This window comes from Oncorhynchus kisutch, linkage group LG6, assembly GCF_002021735.2.
Source record: "Oncorhynchus kisutch isolate 150728-3 linkage group LG6, Okis_V2, whole genome shotgun sequence".
NCBI classification, from domain to species: domain Eukaryota; kingdom Metazoa; phylum Chordata; class Actinopteri; order Salmoniformes; family Salmonidae; genus Oncorhynchus; species Oncorhynchus kisutch.
In genome coordinates, this window is record NC_034179.2 from 57,665,476 (window position 1) to 57,692,025 (window position 26,550).

Genomic DNA, 26,550 nt, shown 5'->3' on the forward strand with positions numbered 1-26,550 from the left:
AATGTAATAGTGCAAAACCTGTGTTATTCTATTCCCATAACTCAAAGCATGCACAAAGACCTATTTATGACAGACAGTTGTCTTCAAAGCATGCACAAAGACCTATTTATGACAGGTACAGTTGTCTTCTTTAATGATGAGAGGGGGTCATGTCAGATTGTGATTAGGGAGCTGAGGTCACCAGGGTCCTCTTCACTTTCATCTGGGGTACTGTACTATAGATATAATCTGGTTAAAAAACAGTGTTCAATCTGGTTTAACAAAGCTACTATAGACATGCCCCTAAACATGTTGCTAGTTGAGGTCACCAGGTCTTTTTCACTGTGGTGTACTTATACCTTAGAGACCTGCCCCTAAAATGTGAAACGCAACCCTTCTCATGTTCCTCTCAGTGACGTTTAAGGTAGAAATCAAATCTCAAGGGTTCAGTTGTCACAAAGAAAACAAGGCAAAAACAACATAGATCAACAAAACAATGTAATGCTTCACAAAACTGTTTTTCTCCCTTTCCGAGATTTGGTCGGGTGTGGAGCTGGAGGGCAGGGACAGCTTCCTCCTCTCAGAGTTTGGAAATCAGGGCATCAGGCCAGCATGAGTAAACATTTAGAAGAGAGAGAATATTTTGAGGGGAAAAGAGTGAAAGAAAGGGAAGTTCACAATGATCTCTTTTCTCCAATGTCTCAACCTGTAGAGACACCTGACACTACTGATTGAGTGAATTCATAACCCTGTGATGGCAGCAAGGAATAAAACAGCAGATAGTAGCTGAAGGTTGAGTGTGAGAGGAATGTGCAGAGACAAATAGGACACAAACGTTTCTTTGTCACAACAGACAGAGACACAGAGGAGGGACAGTCACAGGGCACAGCACACAGTCATCTCTGCCCGGGGTAGGCTGTCATTGTAAAATAATAATTTGTTCTTATTTACTGACTTGCCTAGTTAAATAAAGTTTAAATTATTTGATAATAATGTTAGTTCTGTGTGTCATAGACCATAGTTACAATGGTGAGGTGCCAGTGTTGAACCAATTATATTTAGCATCTAATAATACATAACAGTTATTTGTAATTTCAAATACGACTCTGCTAAAAACTCGCAGCCTCCCTTCCTCACATTTCAACGGGTGAAATAGTTGATTTTACATTTTTATCAGCCTTATAAATAACGGGCCATATGCACTTGCACGTGCAAGCCACTAGTGGTCGGTCGACTTACGGTCAACTTGATGACGGGGCACGCTTAAGTGCTCTTCCAGAGACACTTAGAAAGGAGTAGGATCCTCTCCTTGAAGCAACTGGTCCTCCCTTGAGATTTCGACCGAGGTCACTACGGTAGTTCGAGTAAATCAAGAACTGTTGTCTTACGTGGGCACCGGTTGAGGGCTTGTTCTAACTTTAAATTGTAAAAGGAATGGCTAGTTATTTTAGTAGCAACCGACTGGGTTATAACGTTAGCTATCTAAGTTTGTGTGTTGCTGTAGCTACCATTAACTAACTGGTGAGAGGTGAGTTTGTAATGCTGTGTGTTATGTCTCGTACCTTGACTGTCATCCACGTATGGCTACTGGTTTTTAATTAGCTCCCGGGCTAACTAGCAGTCAGCTGATTAACTAGCTAGCTAGTGGCAGATTAGCCTAGGCAGCCGATAGTGGCTAAACTAGTAAAGTAGCGGATGCAAGCGAGACGTTATCTCACTCTTCGCATGTTTGTTGTCAATTCTAGCCTCTTCGCTCCAGGATACCTGTACACACAGCTCCTGGAGCAGAGGCTATGCCAATTCTAGTTTTGGGGAACGATGACGTCAATTCAAAACATGGCCAGAGAACTGTCCATGTAACGTCAATGAGCTAGCTAGCTAGCTAATGAACATTTTATTAGGCTAAAAACAAACACGTTATCCTTGCCTAGCTATACGGCATCAACTTTGCTCAAGTTGCATTGTATGATGCCACTTGTTGCATCCCCGACAGTTTTTTGCTTTAGTGTGCATAATCAACTAGCTTAGCTAGCATGCATTTGCTAACATTTCATCCTTCACTGTGTGTGTGGATTTGAATGACGTCTGCTGCACGTGGGCAGGTAGCTAGGTAGGAAGATAGTTACACAAATTGAGTGACACATTCCAAACTAGTTTGTAGGGTCAATGACCAGTCATTTGTCATGCATGTGTATGGAATTTAACTTTTGACGGCTGTTTTCTCATCTTTTGTGGACATGCAAGCAAAGAGTTACCTAGTCTCACTACATCAACTACCAACCAATTCTCATGAAAGATAGAACATAAATCATGCAATCACAGTGCTTTGACATCCATCAAACACTGATTTGCATCCTGCCATCTGATTTCCTGCCATCCATCCCCTCAACTTCTTTACAGTGATCTGCTGTGTTAACTTCATGCTGCTTGTTTGATAAGTATCACCCCATTACATCTCAACCTCCTGCATGACTCCACCCCCCCATAATCATCTGGCCCTCTGTCCAACTGCATGTGTCCTCCCCTTGCCTGAACTGAGTGGGCCTCCACTAAACTGCATGCGCTCTCCCCTGAACTGAACTGAGTGGGTCTCCCCTCGGCGCGCCTGCTTTTCTGTGAGTGCTTCACTGACCATGGGGAAGGACAGGGGGGGTAATGCTATGGTTCTGTCGTCGAAGAGGCCGTGCCACGGGTGGGGGGACCACGGTCGCGACCTGGAAAAGCTGCGTTCGACCCTGGAGGCAGAGAAGTGCCGTAACCATCAGGCTCACCAGAGGTTCTCTCTGGAGCTGCGTCGACTCCGCGAGGAGGCTGAGAGGGAGCAGCAGCGGGCCCTGAGGGAGCTGACGGCCAGGCACGAGCGACAGAAGGCCCTGGAACTCCAGCGGCTACAGGAGGTGCTGAGGAGGGAGCAGGCTGCTGAGGTGAGACACCTGCTGAGATACAAAGGACAGGAGTTAAAGGCGGTAGGCACCGGGCTGGAGAGGGAAGCTGCCACCAGGCAGGCCAGGGAACTGCAGCACCGGCTGGCTGAGGAGGCCAACACAACCATCACTAAGTCTGGGTGGAAGAGCAGGGGGGAGAACGTAGACAGAGAGCCTGGTTGTGTCTGCAGCGGTGCCAGCTGCCGTAAGCTGGAGCAGCTGCTGGTGAGGCTGCAGGTTACAGATAGAGATGGAAAGCAGGCTGTGTTCCTCCAGCGTCTCAGACAGGAGCTGGACCTGGAGAAAGACCTCTGCCACCTGCTTAAAGTTGACGGACATGGACGACGACTAGGGACCAGGGAGGTGAAAGAGAGGAACCAGAGCTCCTCCAGGGCTCTCAAAACCAGGCACAGGTCTAAGAGCTGTGTCCATCTCAGCAGCAGCACCACCCAGGACCAGGAAGACTACTCCCATCGTAGTGGACCTCCACCACTGGCCCGCTCCAGGTCCCTTTCCAAGAGTCCCTCATCCCCTCCACCCAAGAAGAGAACCAAGAGAGAGCATATGAACGTAGCTTCAGGAAGGAACCTCAGTGCAGCTGCCCGCCTCTCCTCTCCCCTGGCTGGGGACACCTGTCGACGCACCAGCTCCCCTCAGACCACATCCTCACCCCATGCAGGCTGGGACCTCCAGTCTAAGTCGCCTGGGTCAGACAAGTCCTCGCCCTCCAAATACTCTGACAAAGACAACATGGAGGACAACATGGAGGTAGGCTGCTTCATATTTGCATTTTCTCACCCCTCTTCCCTTTGACTATAGGTTGATGAGGTGATTTGAGGTCACCTTTCTGGTCTCATTATAGCAAATGCCATGGCTTCAAACTTTCTAATGTGCACATGCATTGATTTTGATGATGTAATGTGTTTCTGATTTGTTATTCAAGTAATTTGGGCATATGCTTTAATTAATGCCAGCACAGGCTTTAAAAATGCAACCTTGCATGTTTTTATTTTGCTCAATGAGCGTGTAAGATATGCAGTATAAAGCAAAAGCAATCCTTATAGTCATCGTCTTGGAAGGAGATCAGATAAAAGCTCAAGGAAATTGGATTAGGTCTGCTGGTCATAAACACTTGAGTTGAGTTGAGTTGTCATTTCAGCAATCCATGACACCCAACATCACATACTATTCCAGAACAATTTGTGTAGTTAGAAACCGATAAGATTAGCATTCCTGCAGCATTAATTTGTTAGCTTAATTTCTCAGATAAAATTAAATTAATTGATTGTGCCCAAATTGGCCCTTTTTTGATTTGTAAGATTCAATATAGTACCCAACATCCAATGTTAGGCCAAACTTCTTCCTACCATTGTGTAAGACACAAGGAATCCAATAAAATTGTCAAAAGCCACCCACGGACCCCACACCCCATGCCAATCCTACCCCAACAAGAGGTATACAGTATGAGTTGACTATGCTTGACAAGTAGTATGGAGCTGCAGTTTGGAGTATTGCTTCTTCATCCTATCTAATGTATTCCATGTATAACTTGTGATGCAGATACACAGGGAATACGTTTCCCCTATATGCATTTAGCAGTGGAACATTTTTATAATTGCAGGAAATTAGCTTTGAAACTGCAATTGTTCTCTTAGCCCCATGATACCATTTGTAGAATTGGTATCAAAAATACTTTTTTAGGGTTGGTTGAGGTTTTCTCCCATTCAGAGAACTTAGTCACTTGCATTATTTACCATAAGTTAGTGTGAAAGGACCAGGTTTTGCGCACTAGATGTTACTGTCAAACTTTTTTCTTCCATTTATTAAATGGATCACACAACTTCCTTTGCAACTTTGAGTAGAAAACCAATAGCTTTGGCTCAAGAGGAAAATAAATTGTGTGGTCAAGCCAGTCCACCGTGAATGCAATTAATTTTGTCCTTATCTTAGCAACCTAATGCTTCAACCCTCAGGGCTGTCCCTATGGTGCAATTCTCATATGAAGACTTTTCCTACAAGCCTAAAACTTTGATGTAATGGGCTAGTGACTAAAATGTTGCGACAACTCCAATATAATACAATTATAAACCATTGCAGTCATAACATTTGAAAACATATATGTAGTGTGATTAGTGACATTAACCTGTAGTGACACCCCATTGTCATCATCTGACACTAATTAGCATAACGCAACGGACATACATCTTCCTAGAAAATATTCCTATTCATGAAAATCACAAGTTAAATATATTGGAACACAGCTTAGCCTTTTGTTAATCACCCTGTCATCTCATGCTTTACAGCCAACGCTAGACAAGCATTTGTGTAAGTTTATCATAGTCTAGCATAGCATTATGCCTTGCTAGCAGCAGGCAACCTTGTCACGGAAATCAGAAAAGCAATCAAATTAAATCGTTTACCTTTGAACTTAGGATGTTTTCACTCACGAGACTCCCAGGTAGACAGCCAAAGTAAAACATTTTCTCAAAATATTATTTTTGTAGGCGAAATCGCACCGTTTGTTCTTCACGTTTGGCTGAGAAATCACCTGGAAATCGCCCAAATTAGCTCCATAATATCGACAGAAACATGGCAAACGTTGTTTAGAATCCATCCTCAAGGTATTTTTCTAATATCTATTCGATAATATATCCGTCGGGACAATTCGTTTTTCACTAGGACCGATTGGAATAATGGCTACCTCTGTATTTTACGCGAGAATCTCTCTCGGAGCCACCATGTGACCACTTACGCAATGCCTAGGGCTATTCAACAGAAATGCGCAAAACTACGTCAATGCTCTAGACACCTTGGGGAATACTTAGAAAGCGTAAGCTCGTTGATGGTACATTCATAGCTGAATAGGGAGTCATTGGAACGCAGGGCTTTCAAAACCTGGGGCACTTCCGGATTGGATTTTTCTCAGGCTTTCGCCTGCAACATCAGTTCTGTTATACTCACAGACAATATCTTTACAGTTTTGGAAACGTTAGTGTTTTCTATCCAAAGCTGTCAATTATATGCATGTTCTAGCATCTTTTCCTGACAAAATATCCCGTTTAAAACGGGAACGTTTTTTTTCCAAAAATGAAAATACTGCATCGAGGTTAAACATCGAGGTTAAACCCAACCCAATAACATTACAAAACACTGTACATTGTGTGTGTTTGGGACTTTTACCATTGAAGACCATTAGAACTGCTGTAGCCTAATGGTTTGCTAACTAATCCAGAACTGTTTTGAAGGGAATAAGCTACTGACAAAGGGGACATTTCCTGGACAGAGATTAAGCCTAAGAGAAGGGCAAACTGAATAGCTTTCATGGAGGACTGGCTTGAATTTGTGAGGATGACCCCACAATTGTATTTTGTATTTTCATGAGCAAAAGCTATCATCTTTGCAACTTTGTGTAGAAAACCAATGTAATGATCCATTTAATAAACACGAGCAGCAAAATGTATAAAAGGTTGTGTCAGTTCCAGGAACAGCGGTATCTAGTGGGGAAAAACATGTTACTTTAACACTCTTATGGTAAATAATGTAAGCAACTTCAAAAGCAAATTTTTCTGGGAAAAAAAAGTTTCAAGGTGAATACATTATACAAAGGATGAAGAAGCAATACTCCAAGCCGCAGCTCCATACTACTTGTCAGACCAAGAACTGATACTGTGTACTGGCTCTTGAGGTGGGTGTGTGGGGTGTCCGTGGGGGGCTTTTGATAATTTCAGTAGTTCCTCATGTTTAACTCATTGCTAGGAAGAATGGTCAAAATCTGATGTTCAGTACTATATTGAATATTATATGAATCCCTTAAATTTAAAATGGCCAATTAGGGTGCAATCAATTGGCTTAATTTCTTAGAGATCAAAATAATGTTTCAGGAATGATAATATTATCTGTTTAACTACAGACACGATTTCAGCACAACCTGAGATGGTATGTACCAATCCTCTTTTTTGTGCTTTTATGGTTATGGGGTTTGTTTGTTGTCTTGTAAATAAATGTAACGCCTGACTGAACAGAATACTTTTCTGCTAAGACCTTACATGGTCAGATCATTTAGGTAATAAGTGTAGATTTTTGGCATGATTGGTTGGAAGGTGAACCTTTGCCCCAGTGTGAGGTCCTGAGCGCTCCGGAGCAGGTTTCATCAAGGATCGCTCTGTACTTTGCTCCGTTCATCTTTCCGTCGATCCTGAATACTCTCTGTCCCTGCTGCTGAAAAACATCCCCACAGCATGATACTGCCACCACCATACTTCACCATAGGGATGGTGCCAGGTTTCAATCCAGTCGTGATGCTTGGCATTCAGGCCAAATAGTTTAATTTAGGTTTCATCAGACCAGAGACCAGACCAGTTTCTCATGTTCTGAGAGTCCAAGTGGGCTGTCATGTGCCTTTTACTGAGGAGTGGCTTCCATCTGGCCACTATCATAAAGGCCTGATTGGTGGAGTGCTGCAGAGATGGTTGTCCTTCTGGAAAATTCTCCCATCTCCACAGAGGAACTCTGGAGCTCTGTCAGTGACCATCGGGTTCTTGGTCACCTCCCTGACCAAGGCCCTTTTCCCTCGATTGCTCAGTTTGGCCAGGCGGCCAGCTCTAGGAAGAGTCTTGGTGGTTCCAAACTTCTTCCATTTAAGAATGATGGATTCCACTGTGTTCTTGGGGACCAACCTCATGGCTTGGTTTTTGCTTTGACATGCACTGTCGACTGTCGGACCTTGTATAGACAGGTGTGTGCCTTTTCCAAATCATGTTCAATCAATTGAATTTACCACAGGTGGACTCCAAGTTGTAGAAACATCTCAAGGATGTTCAATGGAAATGGGATGCACCTAAGCTCAATTTTGAGTGTCATAGCAAAGGTTCTGAATATTTATGTAAATAAGGTATTTCTTGTTTTTATTTTTAATACATTTGCAAAAATTGCATCCTCCCTATACACCATAACTATCACGAAGTCAAAAGATTGGACACATTTACTAATTCCAGGGTTATTCTTTATAATTACTTTTCTACATTGTAGAATAATAGTGAAGATGTCAACTATGAAATTACACATGGAATCATGTAGTAACCAAAAGTGTTAAACAAATCAAAATATATTTTAGACTCTTCAAAGTAGCCACCCTTTTCCTTGATGACAGCTTTGCACACTCTTGGCACTCTCAACCAGTTTACCCTGGAATGCTTTCTCAACAGTCTTGAAGGAGTTCCCACCGATGCTGAGCACTTGTTGGCTGGTTTTCCTACATCACACCTGCTCCTCCATGCTTCACGGTGGGAACCACACAGAGATCATCCGTTCACCTACTCTGCATCTCACAAAGACACAGTGGTTGGAACCCAAAATCTCAAATTTGGACTCATCAGACCAAAGGACTGATTTCCACCGGTCCAATGTCTATTGTGCATGTTTCTTGGCCCAAGGAAGTATCTCATTCTAATTGGTGTCCTTTAGTGGTTTCTTTGCAGCAATTCGACCATGAAGGCCTGATTTCACGCAGTCTCCTCTGAACAGTTCATGTTGAGATGTGTCTTACTTGAACTCTGTGATGCGTTTATTGGGTTGCAATTTCTGAGGCTGGTAACTCTAATGAATTTATCCTCTGCAGCAGAGGTAACTCTGGATCTTTCTTTCCTGTGGTGCTCCTCATTAGAGCCAGTTTCATCAAGAAGCTTCAAATGTGCCTTATTGACCGACCTTTATGCCTTAAAGTAATTATAGACTGTAATTTGTCTTTGCTTATTTGAGCTGTTCTTGCCATAATATTTGGTAAAATACCATGTTCTGTATACCACCCCTACCTTGTCACAACACAACTGATTGGATCAAACGTATTAAGAGGGAAAGAAATACCATAAATTAACTTTGAACAAAGGAACACCTCTTAATTAAAATGCATTAAAGATTACTACCTCATGAAGCTGGTTGAGAGTGCCAATATTGTGCAAAGCTCTCAAGGCAAAGGGTGGCTACTTCACTATTATTCTACAATTTATAACATAGTAAAAATAAAGAACCCTTGAATTAGTAGGTGTGTCCAAACTGTTGACTGGTACTGTACAATGAACAAAAATATAAACTCAACATGTATAGTGTTGGTTTCATGAGCTGAAATAAGATCCCTGAAATGTTCTATATGCACAAAAAGCTTATTTCTCAATGTTGCACATATTTATTTACATCCCTGTTGGTAAGCATTTCTCCTTCGCCATTATAATCCATCTCCCTGACAGATGTGGCATATCAAAAAGCTGATTAAGCAGCATCATTACACCTTGTGCTGGGGACAATAAAAGGCCACTCTAAAATCAAATTGTATTTGTCACATACACATGGTTAGCAGATGTTAATGCGAGTGTAGCGAAATGCTTGTGCTTCTAGTTCCGACAATGCAGTAATAACCAACAAGTAATCTAGCTAAAAATTCCAAAACTACTACCTTATAGACACAAGTGTAAGGGGATAAAGAATATGTACATAAAGATATGAGTGAGTGATGGTACAGAGCGGCATAGGCAAGATACAGTAGATGGTATTGAGTGCAGTATATACATATGAGATGAGTATGTAAACAAAGTGGCATCGTTAGTGGCTAGTGATACATGTATTACATAAAGATGCAGTAGATGATATAGAGTACAGTATATACATATGAGATGAATAATGTAGGGTATGTAAACATTATATTAGGTAGCATTGTTTAAAGTGGCTAGTGATATATTTCACATTTCCCATCAATTCCCATTATTAAAGTGGCTGGAGTTGAGTCAGTGTGTTGGCAGCAGCCACTCAATGTTAGTGGTGGCTGTTTAACAGTCTGATGGCCTTGAGATAGAAGCTATTTTTCAGTCTCTCGGTCCCAGCTTTGATGCACCTGTACTGACCTCGCCTTCTGGATGATAGCGGGGTGAACAGGCAGTGGCTCGGGTGGTTGTTGTCCTTGATGATCTTTGGCCTTCCTGTGACAGTGTGGTGTAGGTGTCCTGGAGGGCAGGTAGTTTGCCCCCGGTGATGCGTTGTGCAGACCTCACTACCCTCTGGAGAGCCTTACGGTTGTGGGCGGAGCAGTTGCCGTACCAGGCGGTGATACAGCCCGACAGGATGCTCTCGATTGTGCATCTGTAGAGGTTTGTGAGTGCTTTTGGTGACGAGCTGAATTTCTTCAGCCTCCTGAGGTTGAAGAGGCGCTGCTGCGCCTTCTTCACGATGCTGTCTGTGTGGTGTGCATAACCAAAGAATTTCTGCACAAATTGTCAGAAACCGTTGTATCCGTTGTAACCGACTTCAGTGGGCAAATGCTCACCTTTGATGGCTACTGGCACGCTGGAGAAGTGTGCTCTTCATGGATTAATCCCCATTTCAACTGTGCCAGGTAGATGGTAGACAGCGTGTATGGCGTTGTGTGGGGAGCGAGCAGGTTGCTGATGGTACGGGCAGTCATAAGCTACTGACCACGCACACAATTGCATTTTAACGATTGCAATTTGAATGCACAGAGATACCGTGACAAGATCCTGAAGCCCATTGTCGTGCCATTCATCCGACGCCATCACATGTTTCAGCATGATAATGCACAGCCCCATGTGGCAAGGATCTGTGTACAGTTCCTGGAAGCTTAAAATGTCCCAGTTCTTCCATAGCTTGCATGCTCAAAAGACATGTCATCCATTCAGCATGTCACCCATTGAGCATGATGCTCTGGATCACCATGTACGACAGTGTTCCAGTTCCTACCCATATCCAGCAACTTCGCACAGCCATTGAAGGATGGGACAGCATTCCCCAGGCCACAATCGACAACCTGATCAACTCAAGGTGAAGAGGCGACTCCGGGATGCTGTCCATCTAGGCAGTTGCAAAGAAAAGCCATATCTCAGACTGGCCAATAAAAGATTAAGATGTGCAAAATAACAGACATTGGACAGAGGAACTCTGCCTAAAAGGCCAGCATCCCAGAGTCACCTCTTCACTGTTGACATTGAGACTGGTGTTTTGTGGGTACTATTTAATGAAGCTGCCAGTTGAGGACTTGTGAGACGTCCGTTTCTCAAACTAGACGCTCTACTGTACTTGTCCTCTTGCTCAATTGTGCACCGAGGCCTCCCACTCTTTCTATTCTGGTTAGAGCCAGTTTGCGCTTTTCTGTGAATGGGAGTAGTACACAGCGTTGTACAAGATCTTCAGTTTCTTGGCAATTTCTCGCATGGAATAGCCTTCATTTCTCAGAACAAGAATAGACTGAGTTTCAGAAGAAAGTACTTTATTTCAGGCCATTTTGAGACTGTAATCGAACCCAAACATTCTGATGCTCCAGAGACTCAACTTTTGTTTATATATTTTATTTCACCTTTATTTAACCAGGTAGGCCAGTTGAGAACAAGTTCTCATTTACAAATGCAACCTGGCCGAAACAACACAGTTACACACAAACAAACGTACAGTCAATAACACAATAGAAAAATCTATGTACATTGTGTGCAAATGTAGGGAGGTAAGGCAATAAGTAGGCCATGGAGGCGAAATAATTACAATTTTAACACGAGTGATAGATGTGCAGATGATGATCTGCAAGTAGAGATACTGGGGTGCAAAAGAGAGAAATAATATGGGGATGAGGGAGTTGGGTGTGCTATTTACAGATGGGCTGTGTACAGGTGCAGTAATTGGTAAGCTGCTCTGACAGCTGATGCTTAAAGTTCGAGGGAGATATCTCCTGAGATGTCTCCTGCTTCAATTATTTTTGCAATTCATTCCAGTCATTGGCAGCAGAGAACTGGAAGGAAAGGCGGCCAAAGAAGGTGTTGGCTTTGGGGATCACCAGTGAAATATACCTGCTGGAGCGTGTGCCCGCTACGGGTGGGTGTTGCTATGGTGACCAGTGGGGTGAGATTATGCGGGTCTTTACCTAGCAAAGATTTAGATGATTGAGGATAAGTGAAGGATTTTTTTGTTGTTGTGAAATAGTAAGCCGATTCTAGATTACATTTTAGATTGGAGATGCTTAATGTGAGTCTTGAAGGAGAGTTTATTGTCCAACCAGACACCTAGAATATGTGGACAACTACAAATACCTAAGTCATTACCGTTCAGAGTAGAGGTTGAACGATTAATCGGAATGGCCGATTTAATTAGGGCCGATTTCAAGTTTACATAACAATCGGAAATCGGTATTTTTGGACACCAATTTGGCAGATTATTTTTTTTTAAATAACTTTTTAAAATTTAACACCTTTATTTAACAAGTCAGTTAACCTCTTGGCGCACCGATCCCTTTAGCGGGATCATTTTCGTCAACATCCGGTGAATTGCAGAGTGCCAAATTTAAATTCAATACTAAAACAATTACATTTTCATAATCACAAGTGCAATACACCAAAACACAGCTTAACTTGTCGTTAATCCAACCGGCGTGTCAGATTTCGGTGAAAGCAAACCATGCGATTATGTGAGGACAGCTCTCTCAGCAGACAAAACATTACAAACAGCTGGCAGCAAAGTAGATTGTCACGAAAGTCAGAAAAACAAAATTAATCCCTTACCTTTGATCTTCGTATGTTTGCACTCCCAGTTACACAAACGTTAATTTTGTTCCATAAAGATTATTTTTTATATCCAAAAACCTCCATTTGGTTGGCGCATTTTGTTTAGTAATCCACAGGCTCGTGCAGGTCACGACGGGCAGACACAAATTCCAAATAATAAACATTTTTTAAAATAATCAATCCTCAGGTTGTTTTTACAATAAATAATAGATAATATTTCAACCGGACGGTAGCCTTTTCAATTGGAGAGAGGGAGAAAAGGTCTTGCTCCAGGCGCTCGCGCATGCACAAGTCTGTGGACACCTAGCTATCCACTGACGTGATCATTCTCGCTAATTCTTCAGAATAAAAGCCTGAAACTGTCTTAAGACTGTTCACACCATGTGGAAGCCATAGGGAAAGGAATCTGGTTGATGATCCCTTTTAAATGGAGGATAGGCATGCAATGGAACAGGTCCTGGAGTGGCCTAGCCAGTCTCCAGACCTGAACCCAATAGAAATTCTTTGGAGGGAGCTGAAAGTCCGTATTGCCCAGCGACAGCCCCGAAACCTGAAGGATCTGGAGAAGGTCTGTATGGAGGAGTGGGCCAAAATCCCTGCTGCAGTGTGTGTAAACCTGGTGAAGAACTACAGGAAACGTATGGTCTCTGTAATTGCAAACAAAGGTTTCTGTACCAAATATTAGGTTCTGCTTTTCTGATGTATCAAATACTTATGTCATGCAATAAAATGCAAATTAATTACTTAAAAATGATACAATGTGATTTTCTGGATTTTTGTTTCAGATTCCGTCTCACAGTTGAAGTGTACCTTTGATAACAATTACAGACCTCTACATGCTTTGTAAGTAGGAAACACTGCCGATTTTGCAGGTTATCAAATACACTGCTCAAAAAAAATTAAGGGAACACTAAAATAAAACATCCCTAGATCTGAATGAATGAAATATTCTTATTAAATACTTTTTTCTTTACATAGTTGAATGTGCTGACAACAAAATCACACAAAATGATCAATGGAAATCAAATTTATCAACCCATGGAGGTCTGGATTTGGAGTCACACTCAAAGTTTAAAGTGGAAAACCACACTACAGGCTGATCCAACTTTGATGTAATGTCCTTAAAACAAGTCAAAATTGCGCTCCAGTGTGTGTGGCCTCCACGTGCCTTTATGACCTCCCTACAACGCCTGGGCATGCTCCTGATGAGGTGGCGGATGGTCTCCTGAGGGATTTCCTCCCAGACCTGGACTAAAGCCTCCGCCAACTCCTGGACAGTCTGTGGTGCAACGTGGCGTTGGTGGATGGAGCGAGACATGATGTCCCAGATGTGCTCAATTGGATTCAGGTCTGGGGAACGGGCGGGCCAGTCCATAGCATCAATGCCTTCCTCTTGCAGGAACTGCTGACACACTCCAGCCACATGAGGTCTAGCATTGTCTTGCATTAGGAGGAACCCAGGGCCAACCTCACCAGCATATGGTCTCACAAGGGGTCTGAGGATCTCATCTCGGTACCTAATGGCAGTCAGGCTACCTCTGGCGAGCACATGGAGGGCCCCCCCCCAAAGAAATGCCACCCCACACCATGACTGACCCACCGCCAAACCGGTCATCCTGGAGGATGTTGCAGGCAGCAGAACGTTCTCCATGGCGTCTCCAGACTGTCACGTGCTCAGTGTGAACCTGCTTTCATCTGTGAAGAGCACAGGGTGCCAGTGGCGAATTTGCCAATCTTGGTGTTCTCTGGCAAATGCCAAACGTCCTGCACGGTGTTGGGCTGTAAGCACAACCCCCACCTGTGGATGTCGGGCCCTCATAGCACCCTCATGGAGTCTGTTTCTGACCGTTTGAGCAGACACATGCACATTTGTGGCCTGCTGGAGGTCATTTTGCAGGGCTCTGGCAGTGCTCCTCCTTGCACAAAGGCGTAGGTAGCGGTCCTGCTGCTGGGTTGTTTCCCTCCTACGTCCTCCTCCACGTCTCCTGATGTACTGGCCTGTCTCCTGGTAGCGCCTCCATGCTCTGGACACTACGCTGACAGACACAGCAAACCTTCTTGCCACAGCTCGCATTGATGTCCCATCCTGGATGAGCTGCACTACATGAGCCACTTGTGTGGGTTGTAGACTCCGTCTCATGCTACCACTAGAGTGAAAGCACCGCCAGCATTCAAAAGTGACCAAAACATCAGCCAGGAAGCATAGGAACTGAGAAGTGGTCTGGTCACCACCTGCAGAACCACTCCTTTATTGGGGGTGTCTTGCTAATTGCCTATAATTTTCACCTGTTGTCTATTCCATTTGCACAACAGCATGTGAAATGTATTGTCAATCAGTGTTGCTTTCTAAATGGACAGTTTGACTTCACAGTGTGATTGACTTGGAGTTACATTGTGTTGTTTAAGTGTTCCCTTTATTTTTTTGAGCAGTGTACTTGTTCTCCCCACATATGCATACAGAGAATAGAGTCGGACCAAGAATTGAACCCTGTGGCACCCCCATAGACTGCCAGAGGTCCTGACAACAGGCCCTCCGATTTGACACACTGAATTCTCTGAGAAGTAGTTTGAACCAGGCGTCTGCCAATAAGAATGTGGTGATTGACAAGAGTCGAATGCCTTGGCCACGTTGATGAAGACAGCTGCACAGTACTGTCTTTTAATCGATGGCGGTTATGATATCGTTTAGGACCTTGAGCGTGACTGAGGTGCACCCATTACCAGCTCTGAAACCAGATTGCATAGTTGAGAAGATACGGTGAGATTCGAAATGGTCGGTAATCTGTTTGTTAACTTGGCTTTTGAAGATTTTTAGAAAGGCAGGGCAGGATGGATATAGGTCTATAGCAGTTTGGGTCTAGTGTGTCTTCCCCCTTTGAAGAGGGGGGTGACCGCGAAAGCTTTCCAATCTTTGGAGATCTCAGGAGATATGAAAGAGGTTGAACAGGCTAGTAATAAGAGTTGCAACAATTTCGGTGGATAATTTTAGAAAGTTAGGGTCCAGATTCTCTAGCCCAGCTGATTTGTAGGGATCCAGATTTTTGCTGATGGCCGGGGTAGCCAGGTGGAAAGCATGGCCAGCTGTAGAAAAATGCTTACTGAAATGATCGTAGATTTATCGGTGGTGACTGTGTCCTAGCCTCTGCAGTAGGCAACTGGGAGGAGGTGTTCTTATTCTCCATGGACTTTAGTGTCCTGAAGTTTTTAGGAATTATTGCTACAGGATGCAAATTTCTGTTTGAAAAAACTAGCCTTAGGAAAGCTAAGTGACTGTGTATATTGGTTCCTGACTTTCCTAAAAAGTTGCATATTGCAGCAGCTATTCGATGCTAATGCAGAACGCCACGGGATGTTTTTGTACTGGTCAAGGGCAGGGAAGTCTGGGGTGAACCAAGGGCTATATCTGTTCTTAGTTCTACATTTTCTGAATGGGGCATGCTTATTTAAAATGGTGAGGAAAGCACTTTTTAAAGAGCAATCAGGCATCCTCTACTGACCGGATGAGGTCAATATCCTTCCAGGATACCCGGGCCAGGTCGATTAGAAAGGCCTGCTCGATGAAGTGTTTTAGGGAGCGTTTGGCAGTGATGAGGGTTGGTCGTTAGACCGCGACACATTACGGACGCAGGCAATGAGGCAGTGATCGCTGAGATCTTGGTTGAAGACTGCAGAGGTGTTTTTATAGGGCAAGTTGGTTATGATTATCTATGGCCCATGGTTACATATTTAGGGTTGTACCTGGTAGGTTCCTTGATCATTTGTGTGAGATTGAGGGCATCTAGTTTAGATTGTAGGACGGCCAGGGTGTTAAGCATATCCCAGTTTAGGTCACCTAACAGTACGAACTCTGCCCCCCATCGATCTTCAATCAATTCACATATGGTGTCTAGGGCACAGCTGGGGCTGAAGGGGGTCTATAACAAGTGGCAACGGCGAGAGACTTATTTCTGGAAAGGTTTGATTTTTAAAAGTAGAAGCTCGACTTGTTTGGGCCCAGACTTGGATAGTCTGCAGAGTTTTGTTAGACTATCTCTGCAGTAGCTTGCAACTCCGCCCCCTTTGGTAGTTCTATCTTGTCTGAAAATGTTGTGGTTGGGGATGGAAATGTCAGAATATTTGGTGACCTTCCTAAGCCAGGCTTCAGACATGGCTACGACATCAGGGTTGGCGGAGGGTGCTAAAGCAGTGAATAAAACGAACTTAGGGAGGAGGCTTCTGATAACTTGTAAATGCTGCAATCCCGATATCGGGATCGATATGACAACTACCAGTGAAAATAGAGGGCGCCAAATTCAAACCACAGAAATCTCATAATTAAAAATCCCTAAAACATACATGTGTCTTATCATTTTAAAGCTATTCTCGTTGTTAATCCCACCAGTGTCCAATTTCAAATAGGCTTTTCAGCGAAAGCACTACAAACTATTATGTTAGGTCTCCACCAAACCACAATAAGCACAACAATTTTCCAGCAAAATATAGCATTCACAAAAAGCATAAATAAAGAAAATGAATCACTAACCTTGAAATATCTTCATCAGATGACACTCATAGGACTTCATGTTACACAATAAATGCATGTTTTGTTAGATTTTTTTATATAAATATGAACTTTATCAGAGTTTACATTGGCACGTTAGATTCACTAGTTCCAAAAACATCAAGTGATTTTGCATAGCCACATCGTTTCAACAGAAATACTCATCATAAATGTAGATGATAATACAAGTTATACACATGGAATTATAGATATACCTCTCCTTAATGCAACCGCTGTGTCAGATTTCAAAAAAAGTTTACGGAAAAAGCAACCCATGCAATTATCTGAGACGGCGCTCAGAACAGTAGCCAAATTAGCCTCCATGTTGGAGTCAACAGAAACCAGACAATACATGATAAATGTTTCCTTACCTTTTGAACAGAATGCAGTACTAGAAATCCCAGGTCCACAATAAATGCTTGATTTGTTCAAAAATGTCCGTTATTTATGTCCAATGAGCTACTTTGGTTAGCACGTTTGGTAAACAATTCCAAAGTTACAAAGCGCGTCCACTATAACTTGACGAAATGTCCAAAAGTCAGTCAGTAGAAACATGTCAAACGATGTACTGAATCAATCTTTAGAATGTTTACATATATCTTGAAAAACGTTCCAACCGGAGAATTAGAATTACTTCAGATGAGCGGTGGAATGCAAGTCCTTCCCCTGTGAACGCGCCTGGTGAAAGCATGGTCTACTCATGGCTGTGGTGACTATTTCCTGTGTCAATCGACCCCCTTTCACATTAGTCATCAGACAAAGTTCTTTTGACTGCTGACATCTAGTGGAAGGCGTAGGAAGTGAAAACTCATCCATATCTCACTGTAATTTCAACGAGACGGACCTTGGTTGAAAATATGCCACCTCTAGAAAAGAAAAAAAACAAAGTGGAATTTCTCAGGTTTTTGCCTGCTATATAAGTTCTGGTATACTCAGACATAATAATAATAATAATAATATGCAAATATTAGCAACTATGACTGAGGAGCAGGCCGTTTTATATGGGCACCTTTCATCCCAAGCTACTCAATACTGCCCTTGCAGCCATAAGAAGTTAACATGCATGAAACCAAGGGTTTTACAGTTACAGAACTCAACAAATGAGAGCACCTTGGGAATAGGTGTGGTGCAACAGGGCCTGGGTAAACCTCTACATCACCAGAGGAACAGAGGAGGAGTAGGATAAGGGTATGGCTAAAGGCTATAAGAACTGGTCGTCTAGTGCGTTGGGGACAGAGAATAAAAGGAGCTGATTTCTGGGCGTGGCAGAATAGAGTCAGGGCATAATGTACAGACAAGGGTATGGTAGGATGTGAGTACAGTGGAGGTAAATGTAGGCATTGTGTGACGATGAGAGCGGCTGCATCACTGGAGGCACCAGTTAAGCCAGGTGAGGTATTCGCATGTGTGGATGATGCGACAAAAGCTATCTAAGGCATTTAGGGCGGGGCTGGGGGCTCTATAGTAAAATATAGTAAAATACAACGACAATGACAAATTGACATTGACATTAGGGAGAGGCATGGGTAGCTGAGTGATAATAGGGTCCAATGAGCAGCAATCGGGAGTCGGGGGTGTTCGGTAGTCGCTACTACGCTAGGCGAGCTGAAGACGCGGCGTTCAGAAAGCTACTGGGCCGTGGCCAGCAAATGGATCTTCGGCGACTTCAATAAAGGGTCCAGGCCAATTGGCAAAAGAGGTTTAGCCCAATAATTAGCTGGTGGATCTCTCCGGTTAGCCGGGAGCCTAGCTCGAGGCCAGCTCAAGGCTAACTGGTGCTTGCTTCAGGACCGAGACGTCAGCCAGGAGTAGCCACTCGGATTGCAGCTAGCTAGCTGCGATGATCCGGTGTAAAGGTCCAGAGCTTGCGGTAGGAATCCGGAGATGTGGTAGAGAAAAAGCAGTCCGATATGCTCTGGATTGATATGTGCAGACTGGGAGGTATTGACCGAGCTGAGGCTGGCTGGTGTCTTGAGTTAGCCACTGCTAGCGGTCTTCACTGTTAACTGACTACTAGTTAGTAGGTAGTTAGCTGGCTAACTTCTGATGGGGGGGATTCCAGTACTTAAGTTTAAAAATAGCAGATCCGTACCACATTAGGTGAGGCGGGTTGCAGGAGAGTATATTCAGTCCATAGATTGAAAGTAAGATTAAAATATGAAAAAAAAGAGAAACGATTATTTACACGGGACAAGACAAAACACACATCCGACTGCTACGCCATCTTGGGATGTAGTCCAACTAGTCTAAAGAAGGCCAGTTTAATTGCTTCTTTAATCCACATGACAGTTTTCAGCTGTGCTAGCATAATTGCAAAGGGTTTTCTAATGATCAATTAGTCTTTTTAACATGATGATAAACTTGGATTAGCTAACACAACGTTCCATTGGAAAAGAGGAGGGATGGTTGCTCATAATGGGCCTCTGTACGCCTACAGTGTCTTGCAAAAGTATTCACACCCCTTGGCATTTTCCTATTTTGTTTCATTACAACCTGTATTTAAATGGATTTTTATTTGGATTTCATGTAATGGACATACACAAAATAGTCCAAATTCGTGAAGAAAAAAAAAAAACTTGTTTCATAAATGTAAAAAATAAATAAATATGAAGAGTGGTGTGCATATGTATTCACCCCCTTTGCTATGAAGCCCCTAAAAAAGGATCTGGTGCTACTAATTACCTTCAGAAGTCACAATTTTTTAGATTGCACACAGGTGGACTATATTTAAGTGTCACATGTTCTCATATATATATATATCTGTTCTGAAAGGCCCCCGAGTCTGCAACACCACTAAGAAAGGGGCACCACCAAGCAAGCAGCACTTTGAAGACCAAGTAGCTCTCCAAATAGGTCAGGGGCAAAGTTGTGGAGAAGTACAGATCAGGGTTTGGTTATAAAAAAATATTGGAAACTTTGAACATCCCACGGAGCACCATGAAATCCATGATTAAATATTGGAAAGAATATGGCACCACAACAAACCTGCCAAGAGAGGGCCGCCCACCAAAACTCACGGACCAGGCAAGGAGCGCATTAACCCTGAACGATCTACAAAGCTCCACAGCGGAGATTGGAGTATCTGTCCATAGGACCACTTCAAGTTCTTGAGGGAAACCTGTTTCAGTCTTCCAGAGATTTGAGACTGGGACGGAGTTTCACCTTCCAGCAGGACAATGACCTTAAGCATACTGCTAAAGCAACACTTGAGTGGTTTAAGGGGAAACATTTAAATGCCTTGGAATGGCCTAGTCAAAGCACAGACCTCAATCCAATTGAGAATCAGAGGTATGACTTAAATATTGCTGTACACCAGCAGAACCCATCCAACTTGAAGGAGCTGGATAAGTTTTGCCTTGAAGAATGGGCAAACATCCCAGTGGCTAGATGTGCCAAGTTTATAGAGACATAATCCAAGAGACTTTCAGCTGTAATTGCTGCAAAAGGTGGCTCTACAAAGTATTGACTTTGGGGGGTGAATAGTTATGCACGCTTAAGTACATTTTTTTTGTCATTTCTTGTTTGTTTTCACAATAACAAATATTTTGCATCTTCAAAGTGGTAGTCATGTTGTCGAAATCAAATGATACAAAATCCCCAAAAGTAGGTTTTAGGGCAACCAGGTTTTAAGGCAACAAAATAGGAAATATTCCAAGGGGGTGAATACTTTCGCAAGCCACTGTATGTAGATATTCCATAGAAAATCATCTGTTTCCAGCTACAATAGTCATTAACAACATAAAAAATGTCTACACTGTATTCCTGATCAATTTGCTGTTTTTTTTATGGACACATATGTGATTTTCTTTCAAGGACATTTCTAAGTGACTCAACTTTTGGTCTGTCTCTCTGTCCTCTGTCTCTCTGTCTCTCTGTCTGTCTCTGTCTGGTTTGACACCCTGTTTGTAAGCTTTAGCTTTTAAATTATATCAATCTCAACCATTTATCTTTTCCAGTGATGAAGACATACAGTGCATTCGGAAAGTATACAGACCCCTTGACATTTTCCACATTCATTTTCCCCTCATCAATCTCTACACAATACCCCATGATAACAGGTTTTTAGATTTTTTTTCATATTTATTAAAAATAAGAAACCGATACCTTATTTTCATAAGTATTTAGACCCTTTGCTATGAGTCTCATAATTGAGCTCAGGTGCATCCTTTTCCGTTGATTGTCCTTGATGTTTCTACACCTTGATTTGAATTTACCACAGGTGGGCTCCATTGATTGGACATGATTTTAGAAAGGCACATACCTGTCTATAAGGTCTCAGTTGACAGTGCGTCACAGAGCAAAAACTAAGCCATGAGGTCAAAGGAATTGTCCGTAGAGCTCCGAAACAGGATTGTGTCGAGGCACAGATCTGAGGAAGGGTACCAAAACATTTCTGCAGCATTGAAGGTCCCCAAGAACACAGTGGCCTCCATTCTTAAATGGAAGTGAGAACCCAATGGTCACTCTGACAGAGCTCCAGAGTTCCTCTGTGGAGATGGGAGAACCTTCCACCAATCAGGCCATTATAGTAGAGTGGCCAGATGTCACTCCTCAGTAAAAGGCACATGACAGCCCACTTGAAGTTTGCCAAAAGGCACCTAAAGCACTCTGACCATGAGAAACAACAAGATTCTCTGGTCTGATGAAACCAAGATTGTACTCGTCTGGAGGAAACCTGGCACCATCCCTACGGTGAAGCGTGTTGGCAGCATCATGCTTGTGGGGATGTTTTTCAGCGGCAGGGAATAGGGGACTAGTCAGGATTGAGGGAAAGAGTTAACAGAGCAAAGTACAGAGAGATCCTTGATGAAAACCTTCTCCAAAGCACTCAGGACCTCAGACTGGGGCGAAGGTTCACCTTCCAACATCAAAAACAACCCTAAGCACACAGCCAAGACAATGCAGGAGTGGCTTCGGGACAACTCTCTGATTGTCCTTGAGTGGCCTAGTCAGAGCTGTTCAGCGACGATCCACATCCAACCTGATAGAGCTTGAGAAAATAATGGGGAAAAACTCCCCAAATACAGGTGTGCCAAGCTTGTAGCATCATACCCAAGAAGACCAAGGCTGTACTGAGTAAAGGTTCTGGATACTTATGTAAATGTACTTTGTCATTATGGGGTATTGTGTGTAGATTGATTTGAGGGGAAAAAACTAGAACTTATTTTAGAATAAGGCTGTAATGTAACAAAATGTGGGAAAAGTCTAGGGGAATGAGTACTTTCCAAATGCACTTTTAGATGTCTCATGGAAGGGTGGGATATGCCAATGTTTTGGAATTTGGGTCCAAAAAGTCACTTTCTGAGTACTTCTACAATGGGCAAATATGTATGGAAGGTTTCATTAAAATCAAAAGGGGTGCTGTCAAAAACAGAAATCAAAATGATTTACCCAGTTGTCTTGCATGTTTGCTCTTTTTCTCTGGCTGTTGTTTTCCTATCAGTGCTCCCCGCCCCCAGTTGGGTTTCAATTAAAGATTGAAAGAGGTCTGACACAGAGCGGGTGGGAGATTGGGGCTGTATGAGAGGAGAGCATGTCAGGGTTGGTTCCATTCATTGCCAAGGTCACGCTCACTCCAGTGCCGTGTAATTAAAGTTTTAACTGATGAGAAAAATTGGGTGAAATGCAGTGAGAAGGAAAGGGTGCATCTGCTCTGTCTTTGTCTGGAGAGGGATGCTCTCTTGCTCTCCCTTTAGGTGCTATAGGCCAAGGAATTCACTTTCCATTTTCTTGGAGAGGCGATTAGTTATGACATGCAATAAACATGTCTCCTACAGTATTTGTTGTTTGCTAAATCATTTCAATCATTCCTCCTGGCAATGTGCCTCAGGCCCTGCAATGGTCATGACCAGGATGTACAGAATGAAGCAGAGAAATCCTTGTCTGCATGACACACACCTCTTATCCTCCTGAGGGATTTAGGCTACCAGGGTTGGTGGAGCATGGTGTGAGGATCTGTGGAAGGAGTGATAAAGCATTCTGTTTAATTGAAATAGTGACCGGAGTCTTAAACTTGGCTTCAGACAGGTCGACAGGCTGCCATTTTCATTTTGATTACTCAGTCAGGTGCCCAGAAATAGATCAGCTTTAATGGGATGACGCGCTTACTCACCCTCCCTAATAGTGGAGAGACACACGTGCAAACCCATGCTGCTGTGTATTATTACTACACCTCTAAATGCATGGATTCTCCAGCCAGCCAAGCTCCAATCTGTCTGATCCAGCTAGCAAGAGCAGCTAAAAGTGATGCATACACTATCTATTACAGTGCTGAATTTCCCCTTTTATAGCTTCTGTTATTATAGCACAGACCAGAATACATGATCTGTCACTTTGGAAGGAAGGCTCTTATTTTAAGGGAGATTCTAATTTCTGTGGCTGGAATATATGCCCAGCCTTGCCTCAAAATAAAGTGTAGATACCCAGGAGAGGGTCGAATTAAGCAGCAATTAGCTAATACATTATTGAATTACTAATAAGCTAAATTCAAAAACAAGACAAATATTGCACCCTAAATTCACAACTACTTCGTACGAGGCTACAGCAATGTTATGTTTATAAGCTGGTCGGCTACACCACTATTCCAATGTTTTTTGTTGTTGACATATTTTGAGATGTTACTGGTAGATAATCTCTTTACGTGCGCTCTAAACGTGCCTACCCTATGGCATGCTATGTCAACCAGTGGAATCAATCCTTAATGGGGTGATTTGATCTGCGGTCACGTCTCCTTGTTTGAGTTGCTTGGGATGGGAGTGTGACAGCGTTCTGGGCCAGGTTGTAGGTCTGGTAACTGATCATCTGCTGCTTGCAGAGTACTATTTAAACATGGAAGGTCTGCAAGTCAATGTGGGGAAAGACCTGATATTGCTCCACCATCATTCAGTTAGAAATCCAAATCTGGAAGGAGTCATTTCCTCCTCATGGAATGAGATTCATATTCATTGGATGGCCACTGCAGCATTTACAACTCTCCTCTCTGTCTAGCTACAACTACAGTACATAAGTCAGTCAGCAGGTTGCTGCCTGCTATAAACCAGGACAGAGTTTTCGCTTCAGCAGCTCACCCCAATTTGTCTGGACTATTGACTGTATGGTTAGTTCATGCTTGGCTATGAGTCTGCCTAGGGTTGTGTTCATCTCCCTGGGAGTACTCTCTCTCCCTCTGTTTGCACAATTGAGAAGCAATTAGTAAAGTAGTTGAATGGTCTGACTCTCAGCTTCGATAGGTATGAATCTCAGCCAGCTGAGCTGCAGGATCATATGTCAAGTTAATTCGCAAGACACCTGAGTGTGACGTGACGTTGTGTGTATGTTGGTATTTGTGTGTGTGTGTGCACAGTATGCCATCGCTCTGACTTCAGCCAGCCTTCCTGTGTAGCAGTGTGTGTGCCTCCTCTTCGACAATCAATAGGCAAGCAACATCATTCCATCGTCATCTCCGTGGAAACCAACTCGAGCTGCAGTTGTGATTGGCCCCCTCCCAGAGGCTGTCTTGATGTGATAGGAGGATAGAATCCCTTTCTTCCCACCCCCTCCTCCTCTCATGAACACAAACGCACACAGTCACACAGTTTGTTTTTCCCCTTCATTTGGTCATCATCTTCCTTCAACTTAATGTTGTTAAATGGGAAACGGGAATTAGACAGTTCATTGAGCCTCGTTGTTTTTAGCAGCAGCGTCAACAAGGAGGCCGGCACAGCTGGAGACCACTTGCATCTCAGCCAGCAGAGCAGGAGAGAGAGGACTGGAGAGGAGGTTGGACCTGTTAGTTAAACCAGTCATTTTCACCTGATCTTGTTTGCCTTCACACACACTATACCAGCAGTAATTCTTCTGTGTTGTCGTCACAGAGAGCCAGAGTCAAGCTCATCTTCTAAGCGACGTACGTACTGCTAATTACTAGGCTTTCTTTTCCTGTTCCCATTTGTGGATGAGCAACAATGACCGATCCATCCCTCTGTGGAGCACGGAGGAGTGGGGAGGCAGCCTCCCTCAGTCAACCTAGCAAGTAGGACCCGGAATCAATCTGCATGCTTCACTGTTCTAATCAAATAGGATCACGGGGAAGTACATGTGTGATCATTGGATAATTTCTACTGCAAATGCTTCATTGTTTGGTGTCTGTGCATGGACGTAAGAAGTGTTTGTCGTGAATACACAATATCCTGCAGTATTTGAAGACTGTTTTTTTTTGTGGGAGACGTCATTGAGGGCATTTTTCCAGCCCCCCCTAAAAGCAGCTCTCTGGATTTTTGTCTTGAGCTGGTTCTCTCTTGGATATGTTGTATGGAATATTTGATAAAAGGAACACAACGAGGAAGTCTACCACTTAGTGCTATTTCTGTCACCGTGAAAGCGCCATCTTAGGGGTCCGACTAGCTACATTAACAAACTTATGAGGTGGCTGTGTTCTGTTACTGATGAGCCTGGAATTACATTACTGAGCTCACTGATCTTATCGTGTCGGTGTCGGACACTTAAACTCAGCTCAGACCAAGTTACTACACCCCCCCACCCCTTTTGTAAACTTACTGAAGATCGAGGAAGAGAAAGAAGGGGACAGGAGGGTGTCAGGGTAAAAAAACTGATTATCCTTGGTAGCGGCTGATCCATGATAACCCCCCCCCCCTTGCCCCCCCTGTTGGGCCTATTGATTTCTGCTGCCAATGCACTGCCTGCTTGTGACAGTAGAGAGTGATGTATGACCTGTGCACCAGGACCGAGCAGCCACCGGAACCTGAACCGGAGCAGCCTGCATCTGCAGTGGATACAGACATGGAAAGGAGAAGTCGTGGAGAGGCTGAGGCCCCAGGACAGCAGAACAGGGAGAGGGATACTACGACAGAGGAGCAGCAGTATACTACTTCTACCAATGGTGACTTAATGGACGAGGCAAATCTAGACCGTGCCACTGTGACACCCACAGCATTGCTGGGCAAGAGGCATCACTCACTCTATGAGGACCTCAATGGCTGCGAGGTGGAAAGGTTTCGCAAGGTAAGTCCTGGACTAGAGTATGTTGTGATGGTGTACCTGTAACCCATCTCTACCTTTTTTTTAAATCCCTAAAATAGTAATTCCTCCAGAAAAGATACACTGCACCTGTAGGACCCCCTAGAGTTTTGCGGTACCGCTGCAAAGTATTGGCTGTTGCATGCATGGATGGTCTGTCAATTAGATTGAACTGCTAATCTGATGCAGGTTTCCTGCAGTTTGAAATGGGCCAGTTCTCTCGCAACTCTGCATAGGATCTTACAAAAGTATGTTGTCAGTTAAGCCTATATGTTTAGGTTGTCAATGAACGTCCTGATCTAATCTTGCTTGAATGCCAGTCTGACTGCAAGTATGACTCAGGTTAGCTGTAGTTTTTTTTTCTGTTTTTGTCTGGGTCAGTGCTATCGTAGGCATTTCTGTTTTAGGTTGTCTGTCAATGAATGAACTGCCAGTTTGGTCTGAAGCAGGTTTTGCTGTAGGATCAGGGCTGGGTAATATATTGTGAATGACGGTATGGATCCACATACCGGTATGGATTTTTACAGTAATGTCTAAGGTA

General features: G+C 43.4%; 1 protein-coding gene across 10 annotated transcripts in view; it reads left to right on the plus strand.

The window, feature by feature from the left end:
- The first annotated feature begins 1,242 nt into the window (after positions 1-1,242).
- The window catches only part of LOC109893032 (peripheral-type benzodiazepine receptor-associated protein 1), a 176,905-nt gene continuing 151,597 nt past the window's right edge, over positions 1,243-26,550 (plus strand). For 5 of the 10 annotated variants that reach the window (XM_020486026.2, XM_031827003.1, XM_031827004.1 and 2 more), the window contains exon 1: positions 1,244-3,671. In XM_020486026.2, coding sequence (XP_020341615.1) covers positions 2,613-3,671 — 1,059 coding nt within the window. In that variant the 5' untranslated portion in view covers positions 1,244-2,612. Of the gene's footprint in view, positions 3,672-24,213; positions 25,995-26,550 lie in introns of those variants that run through there. The other 5 variants (XM_031827006.1, XM_031827005.1, XM_031827009.1 and 2 more) reach the window with 3 other exon arrangements.